At 31.1% G+C, this 24,064-nt stretch overlaps 1 protein-coding gene across 2 annotated transcripts in view; it reads left to right on the top strand.

The window, feature by feature from the left end:
* Dpp10 (Dipeptidyl peptidase 10) overlaps positions 1-24,064 on the top strand; it is a 226,586-nt gene that overhangs the window by 29,576 nt on the left and 172,946 nt on the right. For both annotated transcript variants that reach the window (XM_076411348.1, XM_076411349.1), the window contains exon 2: positions 16,929-17,395. In XM_076411348.1, coding sequence (XP_076267463.1) covers positions 17,366-17,395 — 30 coding nt within the window. In that variant the 5' untranslated portion in view covers positions 16,929-17,365. The remainder of the gene's footprint in view (positions 1-16,928; positions 17,396-24,064) is intronic.

Below are 24,064 nucleotides of genomic sequence, written 5' to 3'. Positions count from 1 at the left end.
GATAAGCAAGTCCTTTCGGCTTCTGAGCGATCAACAGATAAGGATGTACAGTTGCCAAGGGAGAAGGATCTTACTGAAATCCTACCTACTGCGCCTGTTATAAAGTGTGAAGGGTTTAAAACAGAAAGAACTTTTATTCGATTTACATAAACTGTTATAGTTTGAGGATGGAAAGAGTAGGCAACTTCTAAAGATATGAAAGTTTCATAATTCAACAGTATATGTGATAGATCTGAAGACTTCTTCAAAGTAAACACAAAAAGTCTACACAATTAGAATAGAAGAAAAATGTAATGTTGTTACAACATCTATAATACAAAAGTTATCATAGTTAGACTTGATCGGTGGCTGCGATAAGGTTCGATATAAGAACAATGTTTGTCGGGTTTGCAAGTAAATAACACTTGACTGAAAAGTCTCGGGCCTAACACATAGATAGCGTTAGTTTTATTACATTCATTGCTTTTTTTCAGTTAGTATTAACCATCAAAAGAAAGCTGTTAAAATTTCATGATATTCTACTAATAAATTTGTGAGTTATTGAGCCAAGAGTGACACTACTTTTGTTATATTCAAAACAATGTATCAAAAACAATTTCGTGTTTTAATTTTGCACTGCTGCTTGATGGGAAAAATACCGATCAAGCGAACTAATGGCTTGAAAAGTGTTAAAAGGACTCGGCTCCATCAGAAACAAAAATAAAACGTTGGTTTGCTGACTTCAAACGTGGTCGTAGAGACACCGATGACGCAGAACGAAGTGGACATTCAATTGAGGTGGTAACACCAGAAAACAGCAAAAAAGTCCACAAAATCGTTTTGGATGATCGAAAAGTGAAGTTGCGTGAGTTAGCTAACATCATAAAGATATCAAAAGAACGTGTTAGTTTTATATTGCATGAGCATTGATTATGAGAAAGCTCTGTTCAAATTGGGTGCCGCGTTTGCTCACTGTTGACCATAAACAAGAACGTGTTGATGATTCTGAGCAGGGTTTGGTCATGTATTAACGTAACAAACTGGAATTTGTGCGTCGGTATATGACAATGGATGAAACATGGACGCATCACTTCACATCACCGGAATCAAAACGATCGTTATCTGAGTGGATAGCAACTACAAACTGCAATTTTGAGGCAAAAGATAAATCGTTCTACAAAAGTGGTATTGAAATGTTACGGCGGCTCTGAAATGATTGTGTGGCTCTTGATGCAGATTACCTTAATAATTAAAACAAATTTTCAACAAACAAGAAGGCGTTTTCTTTGTTACGCCCGCGACTTTTCAGCTCATTTGTTATATTACTTTAAATTATAATATATTTTAAAAAAATCTCAAGTCAGTAAAATAATTTTTTTTCATAGAGTCTTAGAAACGATTTTTGGTACACTTATAGTTTATGGTTACCACTTCAAAATCGAGTTTATATAATATAATGGAGCTATTTTCGAACTAAACGGTCTATTGGTTTTATGTTAAATTACTTATCAGCCATACTGTTTGGTTGGGACTAAGGTCGGTATCTTTGCCAAGAAACTTTTCAAACTATAACTTTGTTTTTGATATATTAATATGAAGTATGAGTTTCTCTGTCTAAAATCCTATTTGGGTTTCTATAAAATGTATTTCGTTACATTAATACATATTTTATTATAGATAATTATACACCACAAGAGCGAGCAGAAATAGTGACAATATTTATTGAACATAATCGTTCCATTATTGCCACTCAGAGCTAATTTCGTCAAAAATATCCAGTGCCTCACAAAACCAAAATTTATCGTTTTCATGCGAATTTTCGACAGTACGATACTACATTAGACAGGCCTCGCTCTGGAAGACAACGGATGTCTCGTAACGGTGAAAATGTGGCTCTAGTGCGCGATAGTATTGCAGAGTCTCCAGAAACATCAATTCGGAGAAGCGGTTCCCAGTTACACATTTATGCACGCAGTTTAAGGCGAATTTTGAAATCTGGTTTGAAGATGTTCCTGTACAAAATTCAACTAGACCAAAAATTGCTATCGAGAGATTCTAATGAACGAGTTGAGTACAGTAATGTAATCCTAAGGCTGTCTGGTGAAATTGAAAATTTTTAGTCTAAATTGATAATGAGCGATGAAACGCATTTTATTCTCAGTGGCTACGTCAATAAACAGAACAGTCGGTTTTGGGGAAAACAGATTCCTCAATTAATTTATGAAACATCATTACATCCACTAAAAATATGTCTTCAGACTTCGAAAGAAAACGAAGAAAAGTCCAAAGTATTGACAACTGTCGTATCGGCTAATGTTATAAATCTCAACAGGATCGATTTAGAGCAAGTGCAGGTAATTAATCAGTTAATAATTAAGGTAATTAATTGGTGCAGTAGGTATTTGGTATCAGTAGTACAGGACAATAGTGTGGCATTGCTGAAGTAATACACCAAATCGGTCAAATTACTAGGATAGTGCATAACAATGAAAGGTAATTATTAACATCAATACGAAAATCCATTTCTTTCTAACGATTTTCTTGTCAATCCTTCTATATAATTCTGAGACTTGAATACAGTTACAGGCTGATATCTATAAGCTTGAGGTCTTTCACATACTTTCAATGTACTGTATGCACCAGATCGTATTAGAAGTATAGTCATTCATTTAAGATGCAGAATTGAGGAACAACAATATTGAAAAAAAAATTCCTAAATGTCTAATTATTAGAACATCTGTTTCAATGGTGCTGATTTTGTTTCTAGGACAGCTTCAAAAGTTTGCAGGTTCTACATAAACACGTCACGCAAATAGTTAATTCTAAGCTCTGCGATCAATGATAGACTTTCTGAAACTTGGTGGCTGGGATCCACAAATGTAGACCAATAACCTTCTAGGTAAATGTATGAGCAACACACCTTTTTCCACGAAAAGACATTTTCTGGAAAATTATGCTGTGTGTTGGAAATTATGTTATTAAAAGAAAGTCAAATGTAAAAAATGGGTAAAACTTTGAGTAGATCCTTAACAAAGTGACAGTACGTTATTCAAACTTTAAATGGTGCAACTATATAGAAAACAATGCACATTATTTCCAAGATTAAACTCGTCTTCAATCTATAAAAATGCAGTCATGATGGAACACTTAATGCATGCATTTTCAGAGATATTTATTTCTAATTTAATTATAATATGTTATTTGCGCAAAGTGCTTTAAAAATACGTTTAAATTTATATAAAAACCATAAAAAACCATTTTTTTCCATAAAGTTTTACGAGTTTTTACGAGGAGAATTTTTCCCGTTATTAAATTTTATGATCAGTAATTTATTTAAGATGTGAAGCTTAGATCGACTATCTACCAGTATACTAAGTATGTGGTATGTATGTTTTAATATTAATATATAACATATAAACTAAGATGTAGTTGATTAGTTATAATTAGATTGAATTTAGTAATGAGGGATTTCAAATAGATGGTATAATATATGTTCATATAATATATATCATATTAAGCTTTACTCTATTAATGAAATTAATTTACATTATAACTGTAAAATAATATATTCTTCATATACCACCCAGTGGTATAACGTTTAAAATAAAGATTTTAATTTACTTAAGAACTATTTTCTTTTAAAGATAATACTGAAAATTGAAGTCCTATCAGTCGCTTTGAATATCATCTCCCTTCTGAAGAAGCGACCAAGGAACTGATAGCTTTCAGTCGTAGTAAACCTTTTGCTAGTAGCGATTGTACCTCCCTCCCTTTGCCAGTTTGCCTTTGATGATCTTCTGAATGATACTGTTTTTATTTGAATTTTCATGATATAGCCTGTATGATATGTTTTCCTAAAATTTTAATGTTCGTTGTTTTCAACTCTAAGACTAACCCAATACAAATCCCTCTTGTGTCTATATTATATATACATGGCATGTAGAAAATCACTTCATTAAGCGATCTCCTCTATAAAATATTATCTTAATTAATTATCTTATTCTGATCAGTAATCAGACCAGGTAGTGTTAAACGTTTTAGTCTACGCACTTCACTATCACGTCGCATATTTAGCTGATTAGCGAGTACGTTGGGATGCACCGACATTCTTTCGAAGGACTTCACACAAACACGTTGAATTACACCCGTTATAGGTTCTAGAGGAATATCGCGTTGTATCGCTTTATTTGAAATATAGTACGGAGCATCCACAATTGCAGGCAATACTTTATTTTGGAACCGTTGAATGATGGATATGTTAGATTTGCTAGCAGTACCCCATAATTGGATTCCATATGACCAAATAGGCTTGAGTATAGACGCACACAGCAATACCTTGTTATCTAATGATAACTTGGATTTGCGCCCGATGTTGCAAGTTGTTCGCGTTTAGAGAGTATGTGCTTCTTTCAGGTTAGGCGTCGATCTAAGTGCATTCCAATATATTTAACATACTGGTGGACATGATTTTCTACACAGGGTAAACGTTACAAGGGCGGTAATAGCGTTTTAAGATTTCTTCCATTCGATTTAATTATGTTTATTGACTCAAAATGATGTTTTCGCCGCGGTTTTCTTGAGTTTTGTGAGCTAAATCAGGTGAATAGGGCGGTGCACAATAATGAGTTAAATTTAGGATGAAAAGTTGCAAAGAACCATTGGTTTACATTATTATGAAAAAAAATCATGGAAGGGACGTATAACATTTAAAATGCTTTGCATATACCATATTTTGAAATTGTGAAAGCTATTAGTGTAAAACAACTCTTAAAAATCCTAACTTAACTGTTAAATTTTTATATTTTTATAAATATAATAAATAAAAAATAAAATAATTTATATAAATTTTTATATATATATATATATATAATATAATTTTTAGTTTTGACATTACTAACAAAAATCTAGTTTAAACTCTCAAGAAACTTTTAAGCAGATTAGCAGTTGATGTATCAAATATTTTGAGATGTTTACATGTGTTAGAATGGCTCCAAAAGAAGGAGAAATGAATATTATATATTATTATATTATATTTATATAAGGTCACAGAAAACGCTCTTTCAAATCGTTTCACTAATTCATTGTTACGAGGAAAAAAGGGAGGTTTTCTGTGACATATTGTGATTGGTTGTTAATAGTGGATCTACTAAGATAATTGGCAGCAAAAAGTCTTCATCATCATGGGTCATGGGTTGGTCATCCATATCGATACCGAAGCGATATATTCATGGTCATAAATGTTGTGCATATTGTAACCTTATCCATGTAATCATTGTATAAGGTATGATCAGCAAGCTGTAGTGTATTAGGAGCTACTGAAACCGAGTGAAAATGCCTCTGCAGATATTTGCCAATGTCAATTGAATAAACTGAACGATAAAATACGTAACACATTAAATTATTTTGTATGCCATTTAATGTAAGAGTTGTGAAGGATATATAATTCTAGCTGAAATGTAGCACACAGCACCTTCTAATTACCTTGAATTTTTCTCAATAAATGCACTTTTATAGTGAATAAACGATCAGAATACATGCAAGCATTGTTATCTAGTTTACGTTTTACTATTTTCTTGAACTCAGTACTATTATAAACAGTCTAAACTATGTTGATTTTTGATGGTGATTTTTAAGAACTTTGAGCTTGGTTATTTATATTTAGGTTATCATATATAAGTTGCACAGATAAAAAATTGGCGACAGTTCAAATTATAAAAGAAATTGCGGATATCTATATAGAACATTTCACTTAACATTTTGTGTATGTCTCTGTTTTTTTTTTGCCGCAGGATGAGGAGAATCGTTTCTTTGTCCATAAATTTTTATAACCCGCAAAGACAAAGAGGGCGGCGTTAATTTTTACGGGCAATAAATTTTTTAACATCCCCAGCTTGTACATTTTTCTCGCACACTCTCATTTCGGCTTGACGAGCACACGAAAATGATATATATCAACGCAAAATTATAAAGGAAACATTGCGCATTGGCACAGGTAGATATTATAGGCATATATGGAAAACGGGCTAACGACATATTTTAAATTTTGATCCTATTCTACTTCTAAATCATTCATTTAAAATTATTTGAATTTTATAATTTAAATGTTATTAAATATCATTTTAATCATAATCATTGCATGAGAAGAAACATATTTAAAGTTTCAATACTTCTTTGTTTTTGTTGTTAATTTTTCGATGGTCTCGATGAGTATTGACATCTATGAGGCTAAAGTATTATTTTGACACCTTTTTAATCTTGTTCATGTACAAACTAATATATGTTGGACTTAATTCGTAGCGTTTTTTTGTTTGTTGAAATTGCTTTCGTTAAACTGAAATTGCTACAATTTATTATTGAAGATATATTCTAATACAAGTTACTACTTCTTCTTCATCTTAAGATTCGAAAGATGGGAATACATAAATCTACGGCTGGTAGGATATGCTTGCCTTTTTTGTCCAAGCTTTCGACTGCCAAGGACTTAGATAATTCCTCAAGTGTTTGATAGGAGTAAATCGAGTAGCTTACTAAGGTCATGTGACCTACCAGGCTTTTTATATGGTTTTCTGAAGTCATCTAGCCACAATTCAATAGTGCCACTAGCAATCGATGAATGCTTTTGCAATCTACCTTGCAAAATCTAGCGATTAGGAGTATTTGAAAATTGCAGTCAATAGTAGTAATATTATTGAATATTATTTGCTTTTTAATGAAAAAAAATTTCGTTTTGCTCTCTTAGAATCTATTAATTTTGTTTATCCATTAGAACAAGCAATACCTAGTTATTATTATTCTTATTACATTGCCTTTGCTCAGGAGGTTGTATTCAATTAATCGTTTTAAAAAAGATCACAATTTACGGACATAATATCCGAATGAGAATATTCGTTATGTTTGATTTTGTATATTCTTTTTCCAATAAATGAAAACTTATAGAGATAGATTCGCACACGAACGGATTAAAGTATGTGAAGACACCATGAAGAGGTTTATCATTTTAAGAAGCATCATTTACCCTCATTGAAGGTATATGGTCACAGAAGGTAGATTGAAGATGCTCCGAGACCAATATATATATTATATATATTCCCAGCACTAGCACTTCAGTTCAGGGTATTAGGCAACCGAAGGCGGGATAAGGTTGCTGAGGACTGACGTAGTCTATTGGAATTGTCACATAAACTGTGCAAGCTTCAGGGTCTATGGCCACCAAAGACGAATAGCGGCAGTTCAGTTTCTCATCCGTACATTCTTGCAATTTGGAGCAACCAAAGCTTGAAAGACCATTCTATATATCATATATATCATATATCATTTAGATCATTTAGATCAACAAAGGCAAATTGCCGAATAGGATACAGACGATACTGAAAATAATTTAAATTCAATTATAAATTAATTTAATTAATTAAAAATGAAGTAATCATAAAATAATAGTATATTGCCGACTCACTGATATAATGTATCCAATAATTATCCATTTTTAGGCACTTTGCTGGTTCATTTCGATTTCAATACTAAGAAGTTTATTGATTAATGTATATTTCGCCAATATTTCTCAATGAATGGATGCTTACCAAAAGCTATTTTGTGGTGACTAGATTGTTGGAGGAACAAGAGAAGAACAATTATTTTATTCCCGCGTCTATTAAAATTATTATATATTTTTGTTCGTTGATAACTGATGGGAAGAAGATGTTTTAATAGAACTATTTTTGAAAAGCTACTTTATGACAATTACACATAGAATTATTTTACTTGGAATAAAAGTTATTTTTCCAATTACAATTAATTTACTATTTTATGTACTATTTTAGGTACCTTTAATTATTTTTTTTCGGCTATAAAATATTATAGAAAATTATATTTAATATAATGTGACTGGTTTAGTCGTACAAGTGTGCATGAAGTTAGTATATGTTTCCACAAGTTACGAATACGAACTAGACAGAAGAAAATGGGCTTCTAACTAGATTCACTGAATATTGACTACTGTTCCCTACTGACCAATTATTCTCAAAACTCAAAGAAAAATATGAAATCAATTTAAGCCTTCGACAAGTCTCAATCAAATTCCATCATGGTTAGATTACGAAAAGTCAATACCAAATATCTTGAACATCAAATGTTTCGATGGTCTATATTCTAGTTTAAGGGTAAGCGACACATACTGATTGAACAATATGTTTTTAACAAGATTTTATAGCCTGGTATGGACAAGAATACTTGCGTAGAGACAATGTATGAACCAAATGTAACTGAAGTCCAGCAAAGTAAAAGAATCTAAGTAGAGATCTATTTTAAGAATTCATAGGAGAACTTGATATGTTAAAGCATGTCTAAACACAGATTTTGTAAAGTACTTGATGAAGTACTGTAATTGCACATGCTTGTAAGATTTTAAAGTTATTAAAATGAACTTCAAAATTACAATTCGTGCATTTTATTTTCCCAAATATTATAAGGTAATTTGATACAATACAGAGCTGCTAACAGTTAGAAAATAAAATTTCCATCATTAAATGTATATAATTAAAACATTCTTTTGTGTTGTAGTCACTACCAGCTATGTAAAATGAATATTTTGGTAGTCCTGTTAAATACATTTGCAGCTCTATCTTCAAATTACCATTGTACGGTTTTCAATACGTTTGGCATCGATACAATTTTTGTTTGTTTTAGCAAATATAGGGCACTTGATTTTAATAATACTATTCTCAGGGTTCCCAAGTGAAGATTTTGCTATTACTGGATACTTATTGAGTTATTACCTGCATTTATTAATTTTCTTGCCAGGTGTTACACTGATAGTATTTTTACTTAATGATCTTCAATATTCTACTACATTTCATGGTTAGTCTGTCTGGAATACTAACTCACATCAATTATATAGAAGCTGTAGTATTCTTTTTAAAATTATTTTCCGTTGGTTGCACAAAACAATTTCTCTAATTGTAAAATATAAGATAACTAATCCAAATAAAATCAAAGCGCGTTAAAAATGATGGTTAGTAAACGGTAAGTGACGTCAATGTTTCGTAGCGCTTCTGATAGTAGCGATTTTATTGCTGGTAAAACTTTGGTAATCCCACTTTTAATTTTAAAATATATGTATTATTAATAATCTCTCCATGGTATATTATAATTAAAAATCAAAATTTTTGTGTTTGTTTATTAGAGTCATCAGCTTATTAACATCGTTAGTAATATTTGGATCATTCTTGAGATTGATAAAATTATCATTATTATTGCCTGTGTTCATTCCTATTCCGACATGGCGGACGATAAATTAAAAAACATCAACGAAAATTATAAAAGATGAAAAAACGTTTCGGCATTAGGTGCGAGAACGACGAACGGGAGAATGTTTCATCTCCAATTGCGACCGTTCTCGGCAACAGATTTTTCTTGTCACTTGACACGAGTGGCGTTCGGCTAAATGCAAAATATATTGATGTGGACAGCGATGAATACTTCTCGAGCGTTGGAAAGAAGAGCGCTAAAAATATAGGCGGTTGATTTATTTTTAGGGGAGAGGACGTCTTTAGAGCAGAACATTTTAAATAACAATACAACAGAAATATTGTGGCATTTTGTTATAGTATTTTAATACTAAAATAAAACTAAAATATTGTAAATTACGTATTAATTTAATTCAGTTCGATATTTAGATATTATTTTAGAGATATTATTTATGTGTATTCCAATGTTTGAAAATTAGTATTTATTTTGTGTGCCTGAACTATTGATCTTATTATAATCATAGAATAGACAGACATAACTAGAAAGCCAATGTATAAAGTTATAGCCAAGTTCTGTTCGTCTAAACCACCAGAGGGTGCATGAAGAGGGTTTATATACTACGGAGGAAAATTAAAAAATATTACTAGAAATATTTATATTGCACGGCGAAATTAAAAAATATATATTTAAATAAAATGATTTATTTAAATATCAGTTATCATTTCTTTAAAACATTTTATCTGACAAGTGATAACGTATTTTCTAATTATATATTCTTATTATCTTAAATATTATAAATTAAAAACTACAAATTAAAATATCATCTAAAATATACTTTAAAATACCGTATTAGAATTTATTGAATATAATAATTTCATGTTACAATTTTGATTACGAAACCTCTTTTTCTTTTTTACATATTTTTATTGGTACTTAATTGGATAGTATCATAGTATATATAACCATGCAAATTTTTTTATTTTTGCTCTTTTAAGATCTATTTATTTTTTTATCCACTAGAACAAGTAACACCTAGTTATTATTATTCTTATTACGTTGCCTTTCATCAGGATGTTGTATACAATTAGTCGTTTTAAGAAAGATCACAATTTGCTGACATAATATATGAATAAAAATATTCGTTATATTTGGTTTGGTACATTCATTTTCCAATAAATGAAAGCTTATATGGATAGATCCGCACACAAACGATTTAAAATAAGTTGCTAGTATCGTTAAATAACATTTAGATAATATAGCATAATAATAAGTATTCTTTTTGGTTTTGTACTGTCTGGTTTTTATCAGCATGAAGTTGAGGGCACAGATTCGTCGATCCCAAAAGCATTTGCGGAGAAACTTGTGTTATAATTTTCAGTTTTCAAACCTCTTAATTTGCTTCCGTTGAATAAAAATTGATATTTGTACTTACTTTCTTTTTGAATTCTTTCTTGTTATCTAATAGGTCAATTGAGAAGTCTCCGGCTTGACACATAGAGAGCGCTACTAGAATTAGATCCATATGTGTTTTAGTTAGCCCTAACCCTCAAGAGGTGGCTGAGTGAGTTACAGCATTTTGAGTGAAACAACTTTTGTTATTGTGAAAAAATGGATAAAAAGGATTTTCACGTGTTGATAAAATATTGCTTTTTGAGTGGAAAAAATACAGTTGAGGCAAAAACTTGGCTTGATGTCGAGTTTGCGGACACTGCCCCAGAAAAGTCAACCACCAAGGATTGGTATGCTAAGTTTAGACTTGGTGAAGTCAGTGGACGCCCAAAAGAGGTTGTTACCGATGAAAACATTAAAAAAATCCACAAAATGATTTTGAATGACCGTAAATTGAAACTGAATCAAATAGCAGACATTGTAAAGATATCAACTTAAAGTATACATCATATCATTTACGAATATTTGGGTATGAGAAAGCTCTGTGCAAAGTGGGTGCTGCGCGAGCGCACTATTGACTAAAAACAACGACGAGTTGATGATTCGGAGCAGTATTTGAAGCTGATCAAGCATAATAAACCTGAGTTTTTGCGTCGATATGTGACAATGGATGAAACATGGCTCCATCATTTCACTCCCAAGTTCAATTGACAGTCATCCGAGTGGACTGCATACGATGAACTCGTTCCAAAGCGTGGGAAAACGCAATAGTCGGCTGGCAAGGTTATGGCATCTGTATTTTGGGATGGAATAATTTTGACTTTGACTACCATGGAAAAGGAAGGAGCATCAACGACGACTATTAAATAGCGTTATTGGACCGATTGAAGGACGAAATCGCCGAAAACGGCCGCATTTCAAGGAAGAGAATGTGCTGCTTCACCCAGATAATGCACCGTGTCACTAAGTCAGTGAAAACGATGGGAAAAATCCATCCATCCACCATATTCTTCAGATTAGACCATTAGCGATTATTTCCTATTCTCAGATCTCAAAAGAATGTTCGCTGGGAAGAAATTTTCGTCGAATGAAGAGGTGATCGCCGAAACCGAGGCTTATTTTGAAGCAAAGGACATATCGTACTACAAAAATAGTATCGAAAAGTTGGAGAGTCGCTATATCACGTGTCACGTGTCGTGTATCACCCTTGAAGGGAATTATGTTGAATAAAAAAAAAATTTTCAATTGACCTGTTACAATGTATTCCTATCGTCTGCCTATTACCATCAATGTTAATAACATCATTGTTAATAATATCTGTAACATTTATTTTTTAATACATAAAACTGCGTGAATATATTTATTTTCTGTAACATTTGAATATATATTGATGAAATTTCGAATTATTAAGGTAGATAAGTGTTAAATAACCTGAATTTACTCTTAAAATAAATAGTTTCAACATCTTTCTATATTAAGTAATATTTTTCGTTTATTATTATTAACTTGTTCTATATGTACAAATGTTAATCATGCAACCATAAGTTCTAATACCATTCAATCAAATGGTGGATTTTTTGGTACAAAACTGGGATAACATTGTGTTGGAAAATATTCAGACATTCTACGAATCTATTCCGCGAGAAATTACTGATGTTTCAAAAGCGAATGGTTGCGTAACATTTTATTGATAAATGGATATTTTGTGCATGACAAGAGTTCATATTCTTTTTTCGATGCTCTCTCATAGATAATCATAGGCCTACGGCACGCAACAAGTGTCTCTTTTCATTGACTTTTCTCTCAATTTCTGCTGAATCTTCCGTTTAGAGAGTACCAACAGTATTATGAATCATTAATTTTCATCTGACAGTTTATTTAAGGAAATGGTGTAATAGTCTACGATAAGCCTCAATATTTATTACCAGTTTAAAGTGTGGAAATCTCGTAGTAAAATTTCCAGGCTGATATTCAATCGCACCTTTACTTCCACATCAATAACTTCAAGCATTTTAGCTCAGCAGTATATATCGAACAAGTCTTATTACCATATTTTCGTAAAACTGTCCACATGGCTCTTATAAATTGCCTATTCGAAAAACGAGGTAAAACCTTATATAAAACTATAACCATTATTTTTATGTATTATATCATATATTCAGTAAAATATTTTAGATTAGGTTTTATTGGGACAGGATACCGTATTGAAAGTTATAGGGGGATTTATTCCATAAAATCGATGTTAGATTTTTGATTATTAGTTACGAGAATTTAATAAAATGATACGGGGCTGTATAAGAAGTATTTGATTTTCGAAAAACGTTTTTATGTGTTAGGGCCATGAATTTATTTTCATCATTGATATCTAGTGGTGAATTTGCGAAGGTTAATTTGAAGAAATATGTTGACGAGCCCTATCAGGCACTGTTGAAAACTCATGGTGACGCTGGTTTGCCATATCTCGATTATTGGTTTTGATTTTGCCACTTAGCAATAGTGATTTTGATGCCAATGATCAAGTTCTGTTATGATTTGGGCGGCAATATCATGGTATTCATCTGGTCCTCTCGTTCATATCACTGGCCATATTACAGCGAATGAATATCTCGACATCCTCATTGACGAAGTTCTTACTATAACCAGCACACTGCTGCTAAATACTGCCCTATTCTAAGATCCGCTATACACAGAGTATGCACATACACATAAAAGGTTTAGTCATGGTTTGAGGAGCATCAAACACCTCTCCTAGGCTGTCGTGAGAAGGTTTAGAGTAGCGAGTAAGGAATAGATCTCCACCTACAATATCATTGAAGCAATTGGCGGACGCTTTGCTATAATAATGGCACAACATTACAAATATATTCCCTGAAAAACAAGACGATCTTGAGAATGATGATCTATAAAAATCACTTCGAGTATTAGCCCATTTTTCTCAAGATTTTAAAACGTTGAAGCGAATGATTTATTTTGAAATAAACATTCTAGAGTCCTTATACATGCCACTTATTAGGAACCAAATAAGTTATCAATGTATTCCAGCAACATGTTTCTATATGATGCTAATAAAGAAAATCCCCAGACCTCATATCGGTTAAATTTGTTTTCTCGTCCATCACGCCTGATAGTTTAATCGCATTCTAGATTTTTATCGGACCATTACGGCGTCGAAAGCAGTTCGTAAACTTCCGACTATCGACAGGATTGAAAAGAAACGAAACGATATACCTGCACAGGAATTAGATTTGCTGAACACTCGAACGTGACGCGACTCGGCAAAGGGGCTGTATCCGGACGACGGACGAATATAGGTTGGTCGGTGGATGTATCGATAAGGAGTCATATTAACATTATGATGAAAACATTTATAAGTTCTATTTATTATGTATATATATATATATATATATATATATATATATATATATATATATATATATATATATATGTATATCTATGTGTATATGTATGTATTTTTATATATAGTGTGTAAGTATATATTTTATTTTAATATAGCTGGACAGACCCAATAGTCTAGGCGACAGGACGGTTCGATGGGGCATGGTTGTAAATTTTTGTTTGTGATTATTTAAAATGATAATACATTTACAATCTATGTATTCATTTTGCCTCCGTTTTTGAATAATGAAAAACTGGAACACCTGGAAGCGTCAAATTTGGCTCGGTTAAAGCTTATACTGTGGAAGAATTTTTAGGCCTTTAATTTTTGTGTAATGTACGCTACAAATAAATATATACCAATAATGCGAAACATGCCCAAATCAAGCAACCTGACACAGCCGTCAGATCGAAGACACAAAATGTATAAACAAACCCAGTGGGGTAGCCGTGTGGGCTAAGAGTTTAGCTCGCTAAGAGTAGCGTACTAGGATCGAGTCTCACTGAGGTTAAGTGTTTTTTTAAGTATATAAAATAAAATAAAAGATAGTGTTCTTATATACAGATTCTTTTCTGTTGGAACTGAATATATCGCACAGCACATTATATATTTTACTAGCGACCCACCCCGGCTTTGCACGGGTGCAATGCTGATACTAAATTAAATACACTACAGAAAAAATATGAACGTTGTATATAAAAACATAGCGGCCCGCTCCGACTTTGCACGGGCATAAAATATATATGCCTATGTCACTCAATGAAAACATGATTATAATCGATCCAGTATTTTTGGTTCATTCATTACTGCCCTTGGCCTGCACGCATTAAATTTGGAGTAAAACAATTCTTCTTCCCCTATACTTACTATGAAGATTTCCTGCTATCTTTGGAATATCTAAATTCATACAATTTTTATTACATTACACATTTTTAAACGCAAATTTTAAATTTGTAATATCTCCGAAAATATTTGTTTAATTTACATGCTGTAAGGAACCATATTGATCTATATTAATTGCACACTGTATTTAAGGTACTTAATTCGATAAGGATTAATGCCGTATTGCTTAAAATAGCTTCGTAAATAAGCCATTTTCTCACGTAAAAAGTAAACAATAAAAATGGTTAATGTGGGTTATCCCTAAAAGATAAACATATACCATCGCGGACTTTTTTGTAGACCTTTTTATGGTGTACAATACTGTAGTACATTAATTTGATCTAACTCGTAGGGTTAGGCAGCGTTTTTGCTAATTGCTAAATAAGCCTAAAAAAATAGGTTAATTTACGACATCACGTTAGAAACCTCTAAAATGAGTAATGTTGCCTTAGTATATTATGCATGTATTATACATATAAACCTTCCTCTTGAATCACTATCTATTGAAAAAAACCGCATCACAATCCGTTGCGTAGTTTTAAAGATTTAAGCGCACATAGGGATATAGGGACAGAAAAGGCGACTTTGTTTTATACTATGTAGTGATTAAAAAAATTTAATATGATCTTTTTTAGATTTTTTTTACAAACCTGTAAATAGGACAATGCAAATAATAACTAAAGTTATTTAAGTTTATATTAAGTCTTCCCATACTATTCAAGTGAATTCCATTTTGATGTTATTGGTATTAATTGAGTTTCAACCATAGCTACCTTTGTTAAACAAAACAGTTTAAACTGGTAAATACTGCATTTGTAGTGAAGGATAGCTTGTATATTAGATATTTAATTGTTTTTAGAAGGTTAAGTAAGCCGTCGACAGTGGTTGCAAAGGTTTAGATGCACTGAATTTGTTATCGAAAACAAACATTTTAATGTCGACCAAAGGCGTGTGAAGACGTGGCATTGAGAGTTCAAATGGGATATCACCCAAATTAAAATAAAACTAATCAACTTAAGCTAAAGTTAGAATGAAACTAAATAATATTAAACACTAAACAAGTTCGTGTGGTTTGGTTCGCTTCAATCTTCTGATTTCCTGCGTCTTATCCAGTAGCTGTATTACTTCCACGTAGCTGTGATAGCAACCTCCTTCAACTCTTTCTTGGTTACGTAATGATAAGCATTGGCAAATAATCGTAGAACTTTGTTTTGGGTGCGTTGGATTACTGGCACCCCATTTGTCCAGATCGGTTCTATGATTCACTGATATACCAATCTCTTTGATTTTAGGTTTGTATCCAAGTTGATAGTATCTTCCGACTAACCAGTACAGTTGCTTGACTTTGTGTCGAATTTACTCTGCTTTTTGTCTCACATGCTGTTTCAAATTTAACCTACCATTGAGACATTTTCCGAAGTATGACGAAAGAAGTATGTGACTCTTTTTGAGGAATCGGGCACCCGTCAAGTGATATAATTAGGTTTTTGTCATTTCGCCACATCGCAAAAGTAAAATGGACAGATTTGGAGATATTTTCAAATCTCTAATCTATTTGTAGATCTTATTGACTGCTAATTGTGCTTTTTTTACTGTTTTTGTTGTTGTTAGGATATCAGCAGTATAGAGCAGATATAGAAGTCCCAATATAAAATAAATTATATCAATTTCTTTAAATGAAGCTAAGAACCATAAAAGATAAACTTAAAGACTTATCTGTATACAAAATATAACCACGACTATATTTTTAATGATAAATGAATACTTCTAAACCAATACATCCATACAAGCATTACTAAACATTAGTAACGTAATCTATGTTATATCCTTTACTACTAGTATTAAGAACCGCACCTATTTATTTTTTGTTCACAACTAATTTCTCAGATAATTAGGTTACATTTTCAACCGATACAACAATATATCACTCGAAAATTAACACGAAAATCCACAACGTTGGTTTCATTAAGCCCTACACAACAATCTGGTCACGTATTTTCTTAGCTAATAAATTTAATTTCTTTCTCTTTCTTCGCAGGTGGACTGTTCGTATCGCTGCAATCTCGCCAATAAATGAAGCTCGAGGATTCCGCGGCCCGTTCACGTCGCCGTCACCACCACAAGCTGACGATGAAGAGGGCAAACGCGACGGAATTACGTGGACGATCACAGGTCGTAGGGTTCGATTAGAGAAATTCAAAGTACGCGGTTTCTGTGTTCATTCGCGGGGAAAATTTCGCCGCATTTTCGATCGTCGAGAATTCTTTGATCGCTCTTGGATTCGTAGGGAGGGAATGTTTGGATGTTGAGTTGTTGTGGGGGGAAGCGTAAGTGGGACTATGTATCGAGTTATCGTGGCGAGGATTACAAATACTCTGGCCGACTAACGTCTTGGGGGTTAATTGCCGATCACTGTGATTGAGGAGATTGATTGAACTGTGCAGGAAGGTCAGCGAAAGCAAGGGTTGGTTAATAATGGCAGATCACGATCCATTTGATGATGAGGTAAGTTATAAGCAATGTTATTAGATTAACCTTTTTTTTCTAATCACTATGATCTTCGGGCCTACAACTATGATAGTATATAAATCTAAATTATACTAAACTGAAAGATTGAAAGTTAAATCTACATTAATATTAAAAAGTATTAAAATTTCTCATGTATTGAGTAAAACGATGAACTAAATTCCAATGATGGAAGTTTAGTTTTCGTAGTGAAGCTTTACTGGATATCTGAGTGTAGATAATTGTTATCATGAACCTACAATTATTGACATTTTTGAAAATCTACCTGTCTTGTTTGCCAATATATTCTTCGTTAAGTGGGTATTATAGTATGTTCTGTTATGTTATAAGGTGACGGTTAAAACATATTTTATACAACTACTATGAACATTTCAATCAATATTTCCAAAATGTCTTGAAAAATGTTATTTAATTTTTATTTAAACCAATTTTTACGCCAATATAATTTTAAATGACAATATATGTAAATAACATCCCTTTTATTTAACGTTAATGAAAATATTTCCAGTTTAAACAGTTCCAGTGGAAGAAATTCGCACGAGAACTGGTTGAATAAATACTTGTTTATTTCGATATTGAATTGATACATGTGGTCGACGGGAGAATGGACAAGATATTAGGTTATGAAGAGGAAGTACGGTAGCGCTGTGGAAGTGGTACTGTTACAAGGGGGGTAGAGAAAAGAACAGAGAGCGTGAAGTCGTAGATAGCTCATGTTGGGGAATTCCTATTAAATCTATAGTGTATTTGTTACCAATGTTGTATTACCTGGTTACTATCTATCTGAAACAGAAATAACTTATGGTTCCCATGTAGAATTTTTGAACATAAGGTTTCCTTTTTGATTAGTAAGGCTGCACCAAGACCAATTAATTGCACTCATTCCAAAAGGAATTCTGTTGATACACATACATTTTGTATTTGAATTCTATTATTAAAGTAGACCATTTAGAGTCATGTATGAAACCGCAACCGCAAGAAATGTATTCTATTTGATCATTCATAAACCTGGGACAGTTATAAACATATCTAAACTATAATTATTCGGACTACACTTACAATAAAAATAAATTCTTCAAAAATACTTCAATACAAAATGATACTGTTATATCTATTTTTAAAAATAATAATTTCTCAAAAAATGCTTAAATAAATAGTATCTAATAATATTAATATAAATAATAATATACATAAATGTATAATAATAAATAATCAGAAATATTTGGTAGCCTAAATCAGGGTAAGTGAAAATAAAATTAATGGACAAAATACGTTATATCCTTTTAATGTTCTCGGCTTTATGGCATGCGTTTTATAGACCAAATAACTATAAGTTTTTGTTCCATTTGTTCTGTTTCATGCCTAGTGTCTTCTAGAACCATGCAGCCACTACAGTAACACTGTTTCTGTGTGTATGATCACTGTTGTGTATAATTTTTTTAAAAATGTATTTTAAAGTCCCCTCTTTATCAATGAGGGTTTATCTGGCCTGGACCTACAGTCTAACGTGAGCTCCGAACTACGGTCCTCGGCATTAAGCCTACCGACTGGCGAATGACCAACTTAGAAATCATCCTAGAAGACATCCAGTCTTACCCAGCCTGGTTACTAGCGTGACTGGGATCATTTTCCTTGTCGGATTTTACATTCTTGCCTAGGACAATCACAAATTTTAAACAATCACAAACATAAATTTACGACCATGCCCCAGTAGGATTCGAACCCGCGAATATCGCAACAGTAGGTGGACCGTCCTGTAGCCTTTATCACTGTGCCACATCAGTCACTACATATTTCAACTATATTCTTAGTAAATGTTTAGACCGCAGTTAGAATAGGATTCGAAATTACCAGCACATAGTTGTATTATATTTGTATATGTTGTTTATAATTTTTAGATGTATGTTTCGTTAAAGAATTGACGTTATTTTTCACTAGATTTTCACGTTATCGAATCCACGTACCTCTGGGGTCTAGTTTATTTTATTAAAATTCAAACCCCAACAGAAATAAATGTATTTAAGGGCACTAATGCATAACACAATTTGGACAAGACAAAGGACTTAAACTTTCTTTTTTGGCTTCTCAAATTCGGCTCTTTTTCTTGACTGTTGTTACCTTAAAAGATGCTACGTTCTGGCGCGACGCTACCCTCTTGAAATTAGTCTATATATCCAAACGTTTTTATTGGCTAAATTGTTATTCCTAACTTCAAGAGCGCGCTACATTTAAATTACATACCGCTAAATAACTATCAAAAATATCTACATTTGTTAATATAAATTTGTAAAAATTAATTATTAATATAAATTGTATATTCGGTAATACATTATATATTCTAATGGCAATTTGATAATAGTGACCGGTAGTTTTAATGAGTATTCAACATAATTTTTTATATATATAAGTTATAAGATATGAAAGGGTTTAGAAAACAAAAAGCTATCAATTTACTTTAAAAAACTATTTTCTTTCACGGAAATAAGAGGCGATTGATTGAACGGCGGTACAAAGCAACACTGAGGGTAAAAACAGGATGAAGTCATCCCTTCTATATTTAGATATCTCTCAGATAAAATGTTTTCTGATATCAGAATTATTTCAGTTTCCAATTCATAATGGCATTCTTTTATGGCTCAATTAGATTGGACAAAAGAGACACTATATGTAGATATATCTTTCCATATTTTACAGTTTTATGATCGCATTACTTAATGGTTCTTGAAAAAATATATATGTACGTCTACATTTTTTAGAATTAAATAACTAATGTCGTTCTAATTACATTTAGCAAAAAAATAGCTGTTTTATATAGTTATATAAAATGATATTATCTTGGATCATCATTAGAGGGAAGGTTTTATCAATGAAAATAATAATCTTAAACTAATGCGTTTTCTTTTGTTCCACCAGCTTGGATCTTAATGGTTTAATGTAATTTTTTTGTGGCTTTTAGATAGTAATAGATATTTACTTTTTATTTACAAATTAGTTCTGTTTCTTTGTCAAATAATGCATTTACAAAATACAGATACAAAATAGTAGTCTATATAATTATCAATTAATGAAGTGATTTTCTACATGCCATACATATATAATAAATTGTAGTATAATATAATATAAACATAACAAATACTTATTGTACTCTGGACAAATTGTGGAACTAATAATGGTAATAAAAAATATTTTAAATCGCTAAACTCTAGACTGTTATCGCGTTTAAGGAATATTAATTTTTCAGGACAATTTTTACTTTTTGCTAAAATTAAACATACGTTTTTGATCTAAACAAATAATAACCAAATGGACCAATATCCAGCAAATATCGAGTGTAGGGTGGGGTATTTCATATAAACGTGTTCATGTAGATTTTTAAAGTTGCATGTTATTATAAATGTTTCATAAAGGTTGTACCCCATCTGCTTATGCTCTTAGATACCTATTATTACGATCTAGTGTTTTATATCAGCCATTTTTAACATAATCTTCTAGGGTGTCTTTTGTCGAACTTATTCATACATCTTTTATCATATAGTTTTCATTTTTATTTCATTTATAAGTTTTTGTTTGTTAAATTGTCCTCACTGATATTGGTTGTTGGCTAAAAAATAGCTGTTTAATATAGTAATATAAAATGATATTATTTCGGATCATCATTAGAGGAAAGGTTTTATCAATGAAAATAATAATTTTAAACTAATGCGTTTTCTTTTGTTCCATCAGCTTGGAGTCTTAATGGTTTAATATTATATTTTGTGGCTTTTAGATATTAATAGATATTTACTTTTTATTTACAAATTAGTCCTGTTCCTTTGTCAAATAATTCATTTAATACAGATACAAAATAGTAGTTTATATAATTATCAATTAATGAAGTGATTTTCTACATGCCATACATATATAATAAATTGTAGCATAATATAATATAAACATAACAAATACTTATTGTACTCTGGACAGATTGTGGAACTAATAAGGGTAATAAAAAATATTTTAAATCGCTAAACTCTAGACTGTTATCGCGTTTAAGGAATATTAATTTTTCAGGACAATTTTTACTTTTTGCTAAAATTAAACATACGTTTTTGATCTAAAGAAATAATAATCAAATGGACCAATATCCACAAATACCGAGTGTAGTGTGGGATATTTCATTTAAACGTGTTCATGTAGATTTTTAAAGTTGCATGTTATTATAAATGTTTCATAAAGGTTGTACCCCATCTGCTTATGCTTTTAGATACCTATTATTACGATCTAGTGTTTTATATCAGCCATTTTTAACATAATCTTCTAGGGTATCTTTTGTCGAACTTATTCATACATCTTTTATCATATAGTTTTCATTTTTATTTCATTTATAAGTTTTTGTTTGTTAAATTGTCCTCACTGATATTGGTTGTTGGCTAAAAAATAGCTGTTTAATATAGTAATATAAAATGATATTATTTCGGATCATCATTAGAGGGAAGGTTTTATCAATGAAAATAATAATCTTAAACTAATGCGTTTTCTTTTGTTCTACCAGCTTGGATCTTAATGGTTTAATGTTATTTTTTGTGGCTTTTAGATACTAAAAAATATTTACTTTTTATTTACAAATTAGCCCTGTTCCTTTGTCAAATAATGCATTTAATACAGATACAAAATAGTACTTTATATAATTATCAATTAATGAAGTGATTTTCTACATGCCATACATATATAATAAATTGTTGTATACTATAATATAAACATAACAAATACTTATTGTCCTCTGGACAGATTGTGGAACTAAAAAGGGTAATAAAAAATATTTTAAATCGCTAAACTCTAGACTGTTATCGCGTTTAAGGAATATTAATTTTTCAGGACAATTTTTACTTTTTGCTAAAATTAAACATACGTTTTTGATCTAAACAAGTAATAATCAAATGGACCAATATCCACAAATACCGAGTGTAGTGTGGGGTATTTCATATAAACGTGTTCATGTAGATTTTTAAAGTTGCATGTTATTATAAATGTTTCATAAAGGTTGTACCCCATCTGCTTATGCTTTTAGATACCTATTATTACGATCTAGTGTTTTATATCAGCCATTTTTAACATAATCTTCTAGGGTATCTTTTGTCGAACTTATTCATACATCTTTTATCATATAGTTTTCATTTTTATTTCATTTATAAGTTTTTGTTTGTTAAATTGTCCTCACTGATATTGGTTGTTGGCTAAAAAATAGCTGTTTAATATAGTAATATAAAATGATATTATTTCGGATCATCATTAGAGGGAAGGTTTTATCAATGAAAATAATAATCTTAAACTAATGCGTTTTCTTTTGTTCTACCAGCTTGGATCTTAATGGTTTAATGTTATTTTTTGTGGCTTTTAGATACTAAAAAATATTTACTTTTTATTTACAAATTAGCCCTGTTCCTTTGTCAAATAATGCATTTAATACAGATACAAAATAGTAGGTTATATAATTATCAATTAATGAAGTGATTTTCTACATGCCATACATATATAATAAATTGTTGTATACTATAATATAAACATAACAAATACTTATTGTCCTCTGGACAGATTGTGGAACTAAAAAGGGTAATAAAAAATATTTTAAATCGCTAAACTCTAGACTGTTATCGCGTTTAAGGAATATTAATTTTTCAGGACAATTTTTACTTTTTGCTAAAATTAAACATACGTTTTTGATCTAAACAAGTAATAATCAAATGGACCAATATCCACAAATACCGAGTGTAGTGTGGGGTATTTCATATAAACGTGTTCATGTAGATTTTTAAAGTTGCATGTTATTATAAATGTTTCATAAAGGTTGTACCCCATCTGCTTATGCTCTTAGATACCTATTATTACGATCTAGTGTTTTATATCAGCCATTTTTAACATAATCTTCTAGGGTATCTTTTGTCGAACTTATTCATACATCTTTTATCATATAGTTTTCATTTTTATTTCATTTATAAGTTTTTGTTTGTTAAATTGTCCTCACTGATATTGGTTGTTGGCTAAAAAATAGCTGTTTAATATAGTAATATAAAATGATATTATTTCGGATCATCATTAGAGGAAAGGTTTTATCAATGAAAATAATAATCTTAAATTAATGCGTTTTCTTTTGTTCCACCAGCTTGGATCTTAATGGTTTAATGTTATTTTTTGTGGCTTTTAGATACTAATAGATATTTACTTTTTATTTACAAATTAGCCCTGTTCCTTTGTCAAATAATGCATTTAATACAGATACAAAATAGTAGTCTATATAATTATCAATTAATGAAGTGATTTTCTACATGCCATACATATATAATAAATTGTAGTATAATATAATATAAACATAACAAATACTTATTGTCCTCTGGACAGATTGTGGAACTAATAAGGGTAATAAAAAATATTTTAAATCGCTAAACTCTAGACTGTTATCGCGTTTAAGGAATATTAATTTTTCAGGACAATTTTTACTTTTTGCTAAAATTAAACATACGTTTTTGATCTAAACAAATAATAATCAAATGGACCAATATCCACAAATACCGAGTGTAGTGTGGGGTATTTCATTTAAACGTGTTCATGTAGATTTTTAAAGTTGCATGTTATTATAAATGTTTCATAAAGGTTGTACCCCATCTGCTTATGCTC

This window comes from Rhynchophorus ferrugineus, unplaced genomic scaffold (genome assembly GCF_030347505.1).
Source record: "Rhynchophorus ferrugineus isolate W39M unplaced genomic scaffold, kcgeb_rfMv2 rfM8, whole genome shotgun sequence".
Taxonomy (NCBI): Eukaryota; Metazoa; Arthropoda; class Insecta; order Coleoptera; family Curculionidae; genus Rhynchophorus; species Rhynchophorus ferrugineus.
The sequence above is the reverse complement of the archived record's forward strand: the minus strand, read 5'-3'. Positions and strand labels throughout refer to the sequence as shown.